Genomic DNA, 17,806 nt, shown 5'->3' with positions numbered 1-17,806 from the left:
TAATAACTGCACACTGTGGCCATTACCAAGCCTGAAAAAGCCATATTTATGTTTGCTTCAAAGCAAGCATGGCAGCATTGAACATACTGAGAATGCAGGCCTTCACTATTCTTTGTCAAGCCTTACAATTTAGACACAAGGCCACTTTAGAGCAATTTGGGAAAAGAATAGAGGCGATTCACACACACATAAATAAAACCACTCCAAATTGTACTTTAATTAGATCCCTTTTTTGCTGCTACAGTGGAAACCAATAAAAAAACACATGCAAAAACAACCTAATGACAGGTTGTAATTATTTAGAAGAAATTGCAATAATACCCAAACGATTCCTGTATCACACAAGTTTCACACAGCAGCAGTCACACTACTCTGCATCTACAGCAGGATTAGTTATGCTGATGCTGTCTATTGCCAGTTATCCCTTTCCCTCTGCCTCATCTCTCCATCTTTCTCTTTGTCACTCCCCCCCTCTCTGCCTGATAAGTGATAAGTTTGTAACTTTGTTCATTAGTGCTGGCCTGTCTCCTGCTGTACAGGCTGTCTGAGGCGACATTATGGCTGGCAGGCCTCTCACTCACGCCTTCCAGCCCTCTCCTCTTTCCGCAGTGCCTCTCTCACTTTTTGTCTCCCTCTCTACTCCATTTTTCTCACACTCTTTCCTACCTTTTATTGCTTCATCTTTTCACTCCAGCTCTCACTGATTTCTACTTAGTCTCTGCGTCTCTGTGTCTCACTCTCTCTGGCGCTCGCAGCTCGGCACGTCTCCGCACTGCTCGGTGAAATAATTTACCGCACGCAGCGCTCCCGCGGATGATTGAAGCGTAATTAGACGGCAGAGACAGTGGAAGCCAACGGAGGTGCTTGGGAGCCAGTGCTCGTCAGATGGTCCGTCTCACTCTCACTGGCTTTGCCCTTCAAAACTATCACTTCTGCAAGAGGAGTGGGGAGGGGACGGTGTGCTGAGCTCCGCCGCAGCTAACCACACTGCAAAAAATGACACGTTGGCAAGTGATTCTATTTTTTTTATGAGTCAGATTATCTCACTGCACTGCAGATATCTCCACAGGTATCAACTTTTTTCCTTTATTCACCATGATAAAACTTCCTTTAGGGTAGGAGGAGACAAAAAGGTGGCATCTTAGCATGGAAAATAATCATTGAATTGGCAAACTTAGAATATCATATGCCAAGGGTAAAGGGAATCAACATGATGTCTAGGTGCATCATAATACATTCAGGGAGATGAGTAGCAAAGAAGAAAGAGACATATAGCTATGATTAGGGAAAGCCTGGCGGCTTTTGTGCTGCACAGTCTGTGAAAGCTATACTGTGCTCATGGCAGACTCTATTAAAGCTACAAGTGCTTGCTAAAGGATAAAACTATACATGAAAACAAACAACTGAAGTATATGCCTGATATGATTACGTGCTGACTAGCACCACTCTGATACTTGTTACTTGTATTCAAATGTGGAGCATGGTAGGCAAAGAAATATGGAAGGAAATGAGCTGCTGGTAAGTCACTAGAATCATAAGAATGCCCTTGTCAATGGCAGATTCAGGGGGAAAGTGCTGATCACCACACTGTGTTCTGACACCATATGCTTTGCGAACAAACACTGCGGTGGATGTCAGAGGGGAAATGGCATCGCATTAAGGTGGCGCACATCGAGCGGAGAGGTGAGTGATGCCCAATTATCTTGCAGTATTCACAATACAACGTATTTCCCCTTACATTCTCCCCAGATTTAACCCATTCTTGCGGGAAAAGACAGGCTTCGCTAGGCTAGCTGTTGTCAGCAACCAACTGTAACAGCACTGTCAGCCATCCCTTTGATTAACGCCCAGAGGTCACCCTGTGTTGAGCCGAACCGTGGGGTCCCGGGTGTCAACGGAGCTAAGACGTCAGAGGAGTCACCTTTAAAGGATAATAAGAAGACTGCTGACTGACTGCAGACCACCCAGAGGGGGGATCTGTGCTTTTCACATGAATATAAATGTGATATTGACAGGAAATCTTCCCCAAGAGAGAGAAAGGAAAAGACAGCAGAAGAGACAGACCAAGTGAAAGGGAGTGAGCATAAATGAGAGAGAGAGAGCGGAAGAGGACTGAAAACTCTGGTTCGTTTCACACCGTTAAACCATCTGAAGCATCCGCTGGTGAATACTGGTTGATGGGCCGGTGCGAGCACTGTGTTATCATAAACATTTGGGATTCACTTCGTGGAGGCACTTTAATGATGCTTTTAGCATAATTTCCCCACTGTAATGTGAAGTGAAGGGCAAGCAGCGTCTTTCTGTCTGCCTGTAGCTTCTGTGAACCTTATAAATATTGGTTATTGGATCGAGGGTAGTGATGGAGGCACACTGCGCCACAGGCTTCACCCTCACTGCTTAAACCAGGACATTGGTCTCAAAACTCTCAGAAAATCCAAAACCATTGCTTTGTTTGACACCTTAGTGACAAAAGATTATTTATATAATATTTTGAAGTGTGAAATTTGTTCATTTTCTTCTCTTTAAAAAAAAGGTATTATTGTGGAAGAAAACCATATTTGACATGCCAGGATTCAAAAATAGAAACCAGAGAGGAATTTTCCCTTTGAAGGATAAAACAAATGGAAATAACAAAAATTCACATGCATCTTCACGAGATCTGGTCAGATCCAAAGACAGCAAATGTCCGCTTTAAGTTTATATTGGCCCTAAGGATGTATAACTTCAAAGCAGGGTGTACTTTGTCTGACTCCATATGTGTTACGTTTAGCTAATTCTGGGCTGTCCATACTGAGAGGAAAAAGAAAAAAAAAGAAAGCAGAAAAGGACAGCTTTGTTTTCATTCGGGCCGTTATCAGCAGAAGCCGACTGCAGCGAGAAGAGGGAGGGATGATTTCCATAAAGACTGGCTGTTGTCTGAAAGCAAGCAGCTGTCAGGCGGAATTACCTCTCCGACACAGACACCACAATCGAGGGTGCCCTTCCCATAATTCAGTCTGATTGGCTCAAGGGGAAAATGGCAGCCTGTGGAGAGTGAGGCCAGCGGCTGGTTGACAGGTTTGCATCTGCGGAGCTAGACGCGCCGTTTACCTGTTATCATTCTGTCTGCTCAACGTGTCAGTTTTCACAGTTCGGAAAGCTACCTGAACAAAGTGACACAGAGAATAGAGTCCACGGTGTGAGGAGGCAAATACGTGCCTGCACTCAATATCTCTCTCTCACACACAAACACATGCGTGCATACACACGTAAGAGGCAGGAATAATAATTAGTGGTATGTTCTATTGTAAGTGATTATTGATATACTCTTATGATTGACCAAACTTTTATTAAATGCATGGATTATGATTATTTTACAGTACAGAACTAAAGCTGAGAGGTGATTAGCTTAGCTTAGCATAAAGACTACTGTATGAAGAGGGAGAACAGCTAGCTTCTAATAAACATATGTCTTTCATTTGTATAGATATTATTGAACCAAAACAGGCTAGCTGTTTCCCCCTGCTTCCAGTCTTTATGCTAAGCTAGGCTAATCACCTTCACCGTCAAACAATTCTTGAGGGCTAGACTATAACTGAAAACTCTTACATACATCACTCATAAATATTAAAAAAATCTTATTTTATTATTACTATTTTTAAAATGATAGCTCAATGTGATCATACTGTCACGTTATGATTCCTCAGAATCCTCAACAGATTAATATGCTCAAATACAAACATACAAAAGACACGTTCTGATGTATTTGTATACATCAAGACAAGCAGGTACCTGAAAATACACACAAAACATGTGTATTTAACTGTGTGACTGCACACAAAAATAATGAAATGCTATGTGTATACAAGCACACAAATAAGGATATCTGCACAAGCACAGGCTCACACACATATACCGTCAAATTCACGCACAAACTTGCACACATACAGATGTACACTAAAATACACACACATACTCCACACCTATGCTAAGTGTTCTTATCTGTGACTTGTGTAGAGGTGAGTGACAGGAAGGGAGGTGCAGGGGGGAAGTGTCCTTTAGGTGTCTTAATTATGGCTCCTCTCCTCCCTCTTGCTGTCACCATCCCCAGGGGAGGGCAAGACAAAAGGAAAGGAATGTTTCATCTCTGCTGCCTTGGTATTTCAAATTCCGAGGGGAGTAAGAGGAGAGAGACAGCAGGCTGTTACATTGGAGGAAGAGGAGGAAATCAAATGACGCTTCCCTTTTCCCTGTTTCTCTCTTCTTGCCTCTTTTGCAGCTGTGTTTAAAATAAGGCACCTTAATAAAAGCGTTTTAATGGCGTCAAGGCAGGAAAAAAGGCACAACTTGATTACTGTGACGGTTTTATTTAATGAGCTCAAAGCCTCTGGCTCTGGCTTGCTATCCGTTTATTACTTTGTTGTGGAGAGATATATGTGACAAAATGCAGCAGGGGGAGTGAGAGAATGAGGCTGAATGCTCTTATTGTGAAAGTCGTCTCTGGCGTTACCAATCGTCTTTGTGATTTACACCTTCCTCAGTGTGCACCTGGGTTTTTCATGCGGACTCGCCAAGGGAAGGCTGCTCCGCCATGACGGAGCGGAGGGTGTCAGAGACACCTTGGCAGGTAGGCAGACACAAAGACAGCCTGCTGTTAATTATTGATGGGAATAAATTGCACTCATTGGATGTTTGGCAGGGGAACACATGGTGGGTGTGAATACAAATGTGTTTATGAATGTGTGAGTATGTATGTACAGAGAAGAAAAGATGGCAAGAGAAAACAGCATTAAGCGAAAGAGATGGGGGTTAGAGAGAAGAGGAAGTGATGTGGAGGAGGAGGAGCCGACAGAGTGATGGTAGTGATACCTGGTAAAGAGACATTAGAGAGATGCAGCGGGAGTCTATAAAAGCAAACCACTCCTTAATGTCTCTCACAAGTGTGATAAAAGGGCAGAACTGCAGCACAGAATGCTGGCCTTTCCATTTGTGTGAACAGAACAAGGGGACATTCAAAAACAAACTATTATACACAAATGCTAATAGAAAATGATTTTGTGAATGTGCCCACACACACATATGCAAACAAACATTCTTAAAAAGGTCAGCTCTTTTGTTTCGGGACACAAGACCTCTCTCATGAAAATATTGACTGAGAAAAGGGGAGCAATGCAAAGTGTGGTCTTAAAATGAGACGGGGCAAAGAGCACGGCTTCTTATCTGTATTCCGAGAGCCTGCACTCTTATAAATATTGGAAGAAGGACACTGGTGGGGAGAGGAAACGGCCAAATGGTGCATTTGAGAAATGGCACACCTGAGCACCGCACGGAATATCATCTCCTCCTGTCAGATCTCATCCCATTTGATCAAAATAATTGCCACCTTCATCGTTATCATCAATTCTGTCATCTTCACTGGCGCCATCGCCATTCTCCATCTCATCAGGGCTTCTTTGGCTTCAAGGGGGGGATTTCTGGATCAGATCAAATGCGGACCATCTCGTCTGAGAAAATCACTCATAGTGTACCCTCATAGTAATCACCATATTCATTGCTTTAATGCTACTGACATTTTGTTCACCTATTTAGATATTCTGACACCAGCAAATCGGGTGGTATAAAAATAGCCCAGTTTTTGCCGTCTATCACAGATGTCCGGGGATGGGGTCCTGCTGTGTTTTAGTCTATGAGGATTCTCTCTTTAGTCAGCAAAGAAATGAAAAATTTAGGAAAGAAGAATGAGAAATGGACAGCATGATCACTGCTGGCCTGGACTGAGGAATTGACATAAACTAAACAATAACACTGATGTTCTTGTTCTGGCACCACATCTCTTTTGGGGTACAGCTAATGAGCCAGTTAGCCAGTGGACAATCTGCTCAAACTGACAGATTGCCAAATATGTAATATGTATGTAACAATACAAGGCTCTAAGGGTGAATAAGTACATACCCTGCTTGTGCGTTTTTTACTCTAAGCCATACCTCTCATGTGTGTCTATATCTGTCAACCTGGCTCCATTGTGCAACTCACTAGGGCCCTCTTTGTACTGCTGAAACAGCTTGTCTCATCTGCTTCCACTTTAGCAGGCTAATAACACTGCACAACGTAGGACGAGTGGCTGGTCAAACTTCAATTACTGCAGGGCCAGCTCACACACTGGCAATCAAGTTAGTTTGCAGCAGAATATTACAGCACACAAACACACACACACACACACACACACACACACACACACACACACACACACACACACACACACACACACATCCTCTTACACATGACTAAGTCCACATGACCACTTAGCAAAGTGTTCATACTGGATAGTATGAAACTACAGCTTTGCCCTGTCACAGAGTGTCCCTAAGATAAAACAGACCTACATTCACCACAACTTGTCATATAACGATACACAAATGTAGTTAAAAGTCTTCTTATATTAGAAGGAAGAACTTTGTCATTAAATGGCAAAGCAGTGCGGAAAATTACTTTCTATAAAACTGTGTTTATGGGCAAAAACCAGTTTGTATTTAGGAGCTTTCAGATCCATCAACATCTATTAAGTGTGTTAAGTGCACAATATTAAATCCCTGGAGGGAACCGAATGCTCAGCAAACTGCTAATGATAAAACAAAAGGAGGTGGCAATGCTAACTTGTTTTTAAACACTCCTTACCTTGGCCATTTGGGCCTGCACCCCGGTGGCTTTGAGAGACGACACGGCCTTCTGTGCTGCAGCTGGGCTGTCAAAATCCACAAAGCCATAGCCTGGAGAGAGAAGGGGGCGGGGGGGTATAAAGAAAAAAGACAGGCATTAGTAAAGAAAAAATGAAGGCAGATGACTAACAAGGAGACTGACAGGCACTTGGTAATTGTAGCAGTAATAGGTTGGTAACATGACTACAGAGGCTGCCAGTTCTCATATCTGGTGAGCACTACATTGTTTGATAATTAGCGACACTGACGTTCATAGGGGGATGCTATGCATCTTAATTAGTAGCATGGATGAGCGATTTAGTAATAACAAACCCCGGCACCCTGCCCACCTCCACCTCCACTCACAGACACACACGCATGTATGTATATGCGCACACACGCACACACACGCACACACACACACACACACACACACACGTTTCTGCAAACACACAAACAAAAACACACAAGCACTGAGTAGCGTGCAAATCAAGAATACAGACCATCACTGCTGCAATTCTTATTTGTAGTTTGTAGTTTAATGACAACTCATATGCATTAATCTCACCAAGTAGAATAATTCATGTGATGATAATTTATGAAAAGTCCATGATTGAAAGTCCATGATTAAAGAAATTATACACACATGTACACACTCACATACACAAAGAGAGGTGAGGATTAATTCTTCAGAACATCAGAGTCATTTTCAGTTTTTACTTGTTCAGCCTTTTGATTTTTACAGACTATGAAGTTGGCTGGCCCTGTATCGTGTTCCTCAGCACTCGGTATATTAACACAACCACATTTCACAGCCTCCATAATCCTCTCCCCGGTAACAAATCTCTCAAAGGTTGACATCATAGCAGAGATACTTCCATTTCTCTCTCTTTCTTCAACTCCATCTCTGCTACATACACATAAACCCTCAATTATATTTCTCTTAAACATAACGGTCCATACATTCGGTCCATCTTGTTATTGTCTTCCTCTGTCCCTCTCTGTCTCTAACACTCTCTCTCTCATATTTTTCCCGACATTAACAGCCACCAGCCCCCATCTGGAAATTCATCACCAGAGGAAAGCGGAGGGAATGAAATCTGTGGCTGTGATTTATGAGTTATTGTGATCCCGACGTTCTCCGGGATGTATCGGAGACGGGGGTCACGTCTGTGTTAATTAAAATTTGGTGGCAGATTAAAAGCAGTCAATGGCGCCCTCTGATCCACTGTTTCAGAAGGAAAGTGTAATTAGAAAAGGATAATGGGTGTGAGGTGGGGGGGAAACTTGCTGCTGTGGTTACCCCAAGATGTTACACACGATCATATATTGGCACACATGTGAGCACACACACGCACACACACACATGCACACGCACATGAACACCTTCCTTGCTCACCATGCATGGCCCGTGTGCGGTTTGCTTCATGCAAACGTCTCACTTTCTAAGACATTCGAGGTGTGTGTCTATGTGTGTCGGTGGTGGCAGCAGTGGTGTTGAGGTCATTTTCCCGTGGGATGGTGGTGAAGGAGTGTGGAGTAATGTGAAAATCATAACCTGTGGCGGAAGAGAAATCGAGTGCGAGGTCTGATTAATGGCCAGCTGTTAGAGTGGGGCTGAGAGGGGTGCGTCTTTAATTGTGCAAATATGAAGAGCCAGAGTGAAAGGTCCGGTCCCAATACAGGCGACAGTCAGAAACACTGTACCCTTTCTTTAAAAAGTAAATTCTTTTAAAGATTACATTTTAAAGAAGCTGCATGTAGATCGCACATTCAACCATTTGTTACATTAGTAAACTGATAAATTTGCGAATTACTCAGAGAGAAAGTAAAGCTTGACTCAGAGAAGAATAGCTTATAAAGATGTATTTTACTTTGGTCGGTTCAACCAAAAATAACATACTTTCTCTCTTGGCTTCAGTGACATCTAGCCATGCAGATAGTTTGGATTTTCTTAGGCCAGGTTTTGTGATATCTGTCTGAGATTTCTGCCTCCTCCCAAAGGAGGTGAATTGAATTTTGGCTGTGGTGAAACTGACAGCAATGTGTCTTTTCAGAGTCTCCCTGGTACTGTGGATAATCCAAAGACCAGGCTGTGAGCAGTTTTCATTGCACTACAGATGGGTGACAGACTACCAACATTGTCTTTGTACAGTTTTAGGTCACCACAAAACTTTGATGTTTTAATGATTGTGTGAAGAGTGCTGTGTAAAGTAGTGTAAACTAACTGTATCTATAACATATGAGCAAGACCCCAGTTTTGCTATAATTACAGCTTTATTTCACTGTAGGCATATGTTAATATACTAATATAATATACTAATACTAATATAATAATACAATCAATCAATCACTTGTGGAGCCTACAGGGAAACCAGTACATTTCTGATGTCACTCAGCTTAGTGAAGAAAGTTTGTCTGGCAGCTATACCACATCTCTCCAAATTGTCCAATAGGTTTCCAGTTAGGTCTGGTGACTGCCAAGGCTATAGCATGTGATTCACATCATTTTTATACTCATTAAGCTGTCTGCATTCATTATGTTTCTCCATTCATTTTATATTCAGGATTTTCCCTTTATTTTCTTACATGTTCATGGTTCTCTGTTCACAATGAGGTGGAATATCCAGAATAACCAGGATACTGTTTCTGGAAAGACATGTTGGTGTTGAATTTTTCTAAAGCAAATTTTCAATGCTGTGAGTGCCACAAACAAAATTCCATTCACCTCAGTTGCACTGGGATGAAGGCAAAAAACTTAGAGATGGATCTCTACAAACATGGGAAAGAAAAACAAAACTATCTGCGTGGCTCGATACCACCAGAGCCGAGTGCTTTTTTTGGAATTTGGGTTAACAAACCCTTTAAAAACAGTAAAAAACAGATATTGAATTCTCTTTATATCTAAGAACATATTAACAGCACATTAAGAGAACCACACAGAATGATACTGAGGCCCTCTGGGCAATGGCTGATTCTCTTTAATAATCAGAATATTCCAATAGTGGATACTTGGGACCCCCAATTACAAATGTAATATTCAGCCCACTACCACCTGGAGTGCACTTATCAAACTTTCAGTAGGATGAGGATTTTAGAGAATGCTGACCTATATTCAGACGGCTCTGAATGGAGGACGAAGTGAGGGGAAGGCGGAGAGAAAGAGAGCGAGAGAAAGGGTGTGTACAAAAGAAAGTCAGAGTGAGGGAGGGGGTTATTTGGGGTCAGCTCAATGCACCAAAGAAGACTGAACTGACACTCAGCTAGTAGCTCCCTCAAGTAATAGGTCCAGTTTGCTCGTCCATTGTGCAGTTATTGTAGATAATATATGCATAATGATTCTATAATGTGGAATGTTTGATCTGTAGCCAGAGGGTAAAACTGTTAAAGGCTTGTTTTGTAGGAAAAGAGAATAATGATTGAGAGATATCTCAAGCCTATATTTTATCAAGCAGAATGGTTGCAGAGGTTATGGAGAAGTCTTTGTATATGCGTCTATGCGTGAGCTTCTCTGTCTTGTGACAATCAGATTTCAGTATTAGACCATTGAAGTAAAGTAAATCAATCTGGCTTATCCTCACTGCTTAAAGAGTAAAGTCTAGTTTAACACTACATTTATACTGACAATATTAAGACATATTTAGATTTAGGATCGGCATTGTTAGGAGATGCACTGTTAACTTCATGGTGCATTACTGACTTGAACAAGTTCTAGAACTGTATAGTCCTGTGTTTTTCCTGTTTCTTGAACAAACCAACATAGTTTTTGGTTATATACCATTAAGACTTAATTAAGACTCAGTCTATCCCTTCAACATTCAGTATTTGGAGGGATCCCTTGTGCTTTTAAGTTCCACTTGGAAAATTTGACACTAGTTAGCCTAGCTTGCTAATCTTAGGACAGATACATCCGTATGGCTAAATACCATCAGAGGTGGATGTGTGAAAATGTGTTTTTATCATTTCGGTGAACTGGCCCTTGAAATTTAGGTTTACATACACTTAAAAAGTGTGTATAGAATTACCAGGTATTGTGTCTATGGGTGTGGGTGCAAGTGCGTTGACAGTATCTTACACTGATCCTTGGTTCATCACTGAGCAGAAGAAAAAGTCAATTAAGTTGTGAAGAAGCAGCAGGGTCAAGAAGAACACTCAATTTAAGACATCATGTCTCACACACTTAAACAACACGTACACACAACTACACAGATGCACACAGATCTTGCTTGAAGAATGTGTTTCTGAAGCTAAGGACATGCTGTACTGCTGCTGTATTCAATGCAGGTACTCTAGAGTTACTTTCTCAAGTGGGATGCAGAGGGCAAGGCGTTGCTTTGAAGCCTCTGCAACAACACAAACATCCAATCGATAGCTGTCACTTAAAAGCAGCTCAAAGTGACTGACTACATGCGTGGCGGCTGATAATGCTGTACAGCTGCACACTAATATGCACATGCACACAGATGGCTCCAGCATACTTAGAGTATATACACACAAGCACAATGGCAGAACGACACAGACACACATACATGTACGTACTGTATGTACAGACACACAGACTGTCTCTCTGAGAGGAATAAAGAGAACATGAGCTGCCATATCATATTTCCTGGTCTGGCTGTAACAGGGAGCCTGTCAAGATAAAAGGACCATCTTCAATCAGTTCACTACAGGATGGTGCTATGCTACCACTACTTCTACTCTACTGTAGCCCCTGTGACTGTGCTTGTATTAATGTGTGTGTATGATGCAGGGTTCTCCCTAACACAGTCCCCCGCGGAGGTCTACAACTACAGTAGATTGCACCTCAGGCTACGCTCCATACAAAAGTCTTCAGTGGAGAGTGGAGATAAGGGACTCATTACAGTGCGTGTATCGACATATCAATCATCCATGCATCATTCATGCACCGTCAAATTATGCTAATCCTAATTACTTCTGGGGAAATTACCATTCTTTATCTGCTAATAGTCGGGATTGTTTGGGGTTTCCTACCCACTATATCCACCACCATTTTCCCCAATATTTCCATTTTTCACATTCTCATATTCAGCGCTAATGATCCCATTTTGCACCGCATACAATGGAATAATAATGCCCTAAGTATGAATAATGAATCATCGACAAGTCACGAAGCATTACAATGGTGTATGGGGCAAACAGCGTAATTGTTTACGTCCTTGTGAGTCATCAAGAAGAGTTCTGAAGCTGCTGTTGCACATGGGTGATTAATCATTGTGGTTACACATATGTTAATAATTCGTAGTTTGCATGTATAAAAGTAATTATGGTTAATGGAGGAGATAGATGGGCCATTGGATGAACAAATATGCATAACAATGGCTGTAATATGATTCTTATGATTCATGGTACAGCCATAGTACCGTATCACGTTCCATCCTACAGTAAGTGCATCGTTTTGCCTGCAGAGGTACTGCAGATTATGTGTGTACAAATGCCTGCATGTGAGTTCTACCTTCTTTGTGTTAGTATACTTGCAAGTGAATACTGGGCTGTTTTTTAACATTGTAAACTGAATATGTTGTACATAAATAACATAACATAATTGTTAGTTATCATGACACAGCTAGTCTGTCACTTAGAAATGTCAATTTTGCTTATGTGACATTGCTTACAGAAACAATTCAGGGAAAAAAACAACCTACATACATGAATAAGAGGGAGCTGTTGAAATATTTTATTGCTTGTACATTTAAAAATGTCTTTGGTCCATTTGGAGGTTGGACCAAACCTTTTGCCCTGCAGGGAGGGTGGGTGGTGGTTTTGGGAGGCTGCGGTGAGCTGTACAAACACTGAGGGAGAGCAAGGGTGTTCTAAATAGCGAGAGGGCATCCATGACTAACTGCGGCCAAGTCAAGACTGCCTTGGTCACACTCCAAACCAAGAGGAGAGCATCCTCACTGGGACTGCATTCCTCTGTCCTCCTCCATTTATCCTGCACCACCAGCAGCTGACTGATGATACATTTTGCGGCTACCCTCCACTAAACCATGTGGTGGTGGTGTGTGTGCGTGAATTTGTGTCTCTGTGCCTGTGTGTTTGTTAAATGGTTGTGTACAAATGCTTGTGTGTGACCTCCAACTTTGTTTGTATGTGTGCATGTGTGGGTGCGTGAGTAAACAGGGGAGGAACATAAATCTATCTTTTAGTCGAAGGATCCCACAGAGAAACATCTGTGATCCATATATTTTTTTAACGTTGTGTAATAAAATATTAGCGTTGGGCAAGCATCTTCTGACCACACCACTGCTGTCAGAGCATTAACGCCACAGAGAAGTGAGAAGTCAGAAAGCCACACTTCCCCAATAATACTACACCCTTATCTGCAACTGACATCCTACAAAATCAACAACTGTAATACTATTTGCAAACACAGCTTCAACAGCTCCTAATCCGCACAGTGTTTCTGCACACATGAACCTAAAGACACATCCGGAAGATGAGGTAAAATTAGCAAGGCATGCCAGAACAAACCCATGCAAAATGTTGAAATCACTCTCATGCACCCATAGACTGCAGCTCTTGGAACTACTCAAAATAAAGATCCCTCATTTACTTGTCCAGTGTCACCATCCTCCCTGCCTTGTGCTTGGAGACAATACCCATTTGTTGTAAAATAACTCTCGCAGAGGGCTCTTCTATATTAGACAGTGGCGGGGAGATAGCAGTACAGGCAATTAACTTATCAACCCTGCAACATGGATTTATAGCTAAGGCATTCGTCTCGGGCTGAAGCAGCCAGCCTATTGGCTGTATTGTATTTCTTGTCATCCTTTCTCGCAGGTGTAGGAGTGTCCTTGTCAGAGAGCTGCAGTCTGGATCTGCAGAGGGCAAAATGCCAGGGCTCGGGGCCAATGGGGCCACTGACAGCTCATTGGGCTGAAGACAAACTGAACAGGAGGCTGAAAAAACAAATTCTTCATCCAATATCTGTGCAAATATTACAGATGAGTTCTGTACAACAGTGATGCATGCACATACAGAGTTGATGCTTATAGTTGAGAAAACATTGGATGCATCTCAGGGATGAAGCTTTTTGAGATTCATGCAACTCCGATGCTACTGTAGCAACATTTTCTCCTTTTCTATAACGACTGGAATTCAATTGTGACTGCCAAATCACACTGTAGAAGTTGTCATCATGAAGCTATTTTGGCAGGGATGAAATGTAAAATGCGATGTCAGATTAACAAGTCAAATATTAAAGTATTTTAACATATGGGTTCACAATAATGATTTTCTCACTATCTCAGCAATCCTTTGTTCTTCATTTTACTCATCATTTTTCTTCCTTTTCTGCTCTCTTTTTTTCAGTCCTTAATTAATTCATATCTTTTCACACTCATTAGCTATAGCACAGCACCATATGGCTTCTACTACATTTTCAGCTCTAAATTCAGACAGTTGAGACACTATTTAAAATATGTGTGTTTGTTAGAGGAGAGGCCTATAGTTGTGTTGCAATCCACAATGTGGTGCTAAAACATGGTATCAAGACAAATTGAGTCTGGTTTCAGAAGACCCAGCTTTTAGCATTACCCCTGAGTTCTCTGGAGGTACAAGATTATCTTCACAGACATGACATTCAATTCTAAAGTATTCACACATTTAAATAATATCTACTCATTGCTCTTTCACAGATTTGGAGTAGCAGAACATTTTGTGAAAGAAATAAAAAAGCTGTCTCCTAAATTGTGCATACATGGTCTTCATTCAGATGTGTAAATTACATCACTGCTCAGGTCTCCATCAGCTTGCTAGCTTGATAGCGAAACACCAATGTGTTTGGTGCAACATGTGAAGAGCACTAGAGAAAGGTTTGAGACCTGAAGGGTGTTAATTACTTGTCAAGAGGTTGTTAAAATGAGACCTGTGGCAAAAAACTGAATGGCTATACAGAATCCCCACACAGATATCTCAGAGAACACACACACACACACACACACACACACACACACACACACACACACACACACACACACACACACACACACAGTCTCACATACGCAAACCAGCATGGATATTCACACACATGCACTTACATGGCTAAGCACCAACACAAACTTGTAAATGCCAGTATACACACACACATAGCAGTACGCACAGAACCATGCATGTTAACGTACTGTATATTCATGGCAATACAAGTGCGCCCACAGATGCGCAAGCACACACACACACACACACACACACACACACACACACACACACACACACACACACACACACGTCAGGTTAGAATGTCAAACAACCTTGAATAGCTGCTCATTATGGTACTTGCTGATGTGAAAATGCCACAAGCAATATAAGCACATCCAAACAGAAAGAGCAGGTGCAGTCCTTCTTTCACACTTCTCTTTCACTTCACCTATATATATATCTTAAAATACCTGCTCTTCCATCATTCCAATTATACCTGGAGATTACTAACTTTGAACCCAACCATCTGATCCCCATTTTAGCTTCAGTTTGTAATAAACAATGTCATCACATTCAGGTACTAGGCCTGAAAGCACCACCAGCGAGATGGGACGATGGACTAAATATTTGAACAAGGCCGGATCAATGAAGATCAAGCGGACAAAATCTCCAGGTAGAGACAAACATTAAAATCTGGACAAAGACAAAGTGTCCCATTCCTCTGAACAACTACGCACCCCATTTCCCTTGTCTTGCATCTGTTAGTCATTCATGAGGAACGGCCTGGCCGCCCCCAGCTAGCCTTCCTCTTCATTGCAGTTATGATTTATGCCTTCCTTAACTAATCAAGGGTATGATCATTTTTCAGGGGATGTGCAAGGGGCCAGGGCCTTGGCAGGTCAGCGGTTTTCCCACCATCCGCGGGTTAGGTCCAGGATAAGAGATGACTGGGGGTACGCCCCCTCACCTTCCACCAGTGCCCTCTGAGGCATTTGTCAACAAACAAGACAAGGTAGGGAGCTCTGGGATGTGTTGTAAAAAAGATTGAGCCAATGACTAGAAAAGAAAGCCACGGGGGTTGACAAAAATGTGCAACACAGATTCCCAAGAGTCTGTTTATACTTTGTTAAAATTTATTACACACTTCTCAATCTTTGTTTGGATTCAGACAAGTTGACAGAGAGTCAACAAAAACACTTCAGAACTGAACAAATTCCCCAAATTTGCAATGGATCTCTGTGCAAAAATGCTCTGGGGTAACTTCTTGTTCTGTCTATTTTGATCTGTGAATCTGTAGCTCCTGGATTTCACCTCACCATGACCTCCAGTGCACACACGCAATCATTAAAAATACACACACATACAGAGACGACAACCACACTGCATGCAAAAACAGCACAGGAAGTGGAGTGGGTACAAAAGGTCAGAACTCAAGGAATGCAGTGCTGATGGCCTAGCTGCTTCTATTTACGACCAACTTGGCCAATCAGATGCTTACGCCGTGAACAGTCAACTTGGAACTTACTGGAATGGAGATTTGGGGGGGATAAAGGAGAGAAAAGGGATTTTTGTGTGTGTGTTTGTGTGTGTATGCTATTGGGGGGTGCTTACAAAGGATGCGGGTGTTATCCAATGAGGGTCTGAATGCTGAATCTGTCCAAATCAATGTGATTATCCCTCAGCTATTGCTAATTAGAGTCATTAATACGCAATGCAAGCAGAAAACTGCAAACGCTTTCTCTCCCTCTCTCCTTCAGCCGATCTCGCCTCTTTCTGGAATGGCTTTGAGGGAACAGAGGCATTTGGAAAAGGTCCGTTGTTGGCCACACTTCAGTCGAGATTCTCATCTGCACATAATTCACTTTCAAAGGGCAGAGGGGGCGGCAAAGAGAATCCTTAATTGCGCCGGCACCATGTACAACATAGACAAATGTTTATATCTCAGCCCTCTAATGAGAAACCAATAACGGATGCAAAAAGCACTCTGCCCCCCCTCCCTTCCCACCCTTCCCCAAATACACAGATACACATGCACATGACAATGAAAAACAGGCCTTTTTGGAGTCCGTCACCTCATTCATCAATAGCCCTTATGGTCGCAGTCATGCAATATTCCACTCAGGCACTGATGCAGCAATAAATCTGTTTTTATAGAATGTAACATTGCCTATATTTCTCCATTAGGCTGATCTTGTGGTAAGGGCAAGGGATGCTTCAGATTGTAATGGTCAAGCTTCTGACAGGCTTTTAAATTGCACCATACAGAGGCTGCATATGCAGCCCAGCTAGGCAAAATTGATTCAGTATTCAATAGGCAAGAGGTTCAGGCTGTCCATATTGCACATACACATTTTAGGTACAGTATTCAAGGACACTGGGCTATTATTATAACAAAATTTTTAAAGATGGGTATTCAATAAAACATATATTTTTTTATCTTTACAATCAAATATTTGGATACTTCAAAGATGATTTAAATTTGTTGGGACAAAAAAAGAAGTTTGCGTGTTTTACATCAAATCACCAACTGAGTAAAGGCGACAGTAATTTTTTCAAGATGCGAGTTTATGTAATGCCCTTGTGAGTTTTTAGCATCCTCATACAAAATGGATGACAAGTTACAGGGCAAATAAATGAACAACAACAAACTGCCGAACACAGAGCCACAAGAGACTATCTTCTGATCTCATCTATCTCCCACAATTCAGTGCGGTGGTCCGGCGCGGCAGAGCGCCAGTCAGACCGGTGAATCTCGGCGCAGCCTTATCTCTCCGCGGTTGAGGAGGAAACGGAGGTCCTTTAAAGGGCTGAGGTCATTTCCTCTGCCTCCGGGCTCTGGCAGGAAAAATAAAATGTCTCCATTCGGTCAGCCCTGCTTTATTTCAAATGCCGCCACTGCCTTTTAAGAGACCCTTGTGGGCATGGATGGCAAATGAGCGGTTTCGGGTTCTCGCAGTCGATTCCTTTTCTCTCCCCCTCTGCCATCCTCAATACCCCATTCCATCTGTGATGCAAACCCCCAAATCTCTGCTATATTTCTACAGTAAATGTGAAAGTGCAGAGACAGATATATAGATAGAGTATGAGAGGGAGGGAGAAAAAACAGAGACAAAGAGGGAAGGAGAAGCAGTGTGAGAGTGCGGAGGAGCATGAGAGCGAGAGAGATGAAGAGCTGAATGCCTCCTCTTACC

At 42.2% G+C, this 17,806-nt stretch overlaps 1 protein-coding gene across 6 annotated transcripts in view; it reads right to left on the bottom strand.

The window, feature by feature from the left end:
* Nucleotides 1–17,806, bottom strand: part of rbms3 (RNA binding motif, single stranded interacting protein) — a 267,875-nt gene that overhangs the window by 112,567 nt on the left and 137,502 nt on the right. For all 6 annotated transcript variants that reach the window (XM_051391604.1, XM_051391609.1, XM_051391605.1 and 3 more), the window contains one exon: nucleotides 6,655–6,746. In XM_051391604.1, the coding sequence (XP_051247564.1) occupies nucleotides 6,655–6,746 (92 nt within the window). The remainder of the gene's footprint in view (nucleotides 1–6,654; nucleotides 6,747–17,806) is intronic.

Source organism: Dicentrarchus labrax, unplaced genomic scaffold (genome assembly GCF_905237075.1).
Source record: "Dicentrarchus labrax unplaced genomic scaffold, dlabrax2021, whole genome shotgun sequence".
Taxonomy (NCBI): domain Eukaryota; kingdom Metazoa; phylum Chordata; class Actinopteri; family Moronidae; genus Dicentrarchus; species Dicentrarchus labrax.
This window is presented reverse-complemented; position numbering and strand designations above follow the sequence as displayed.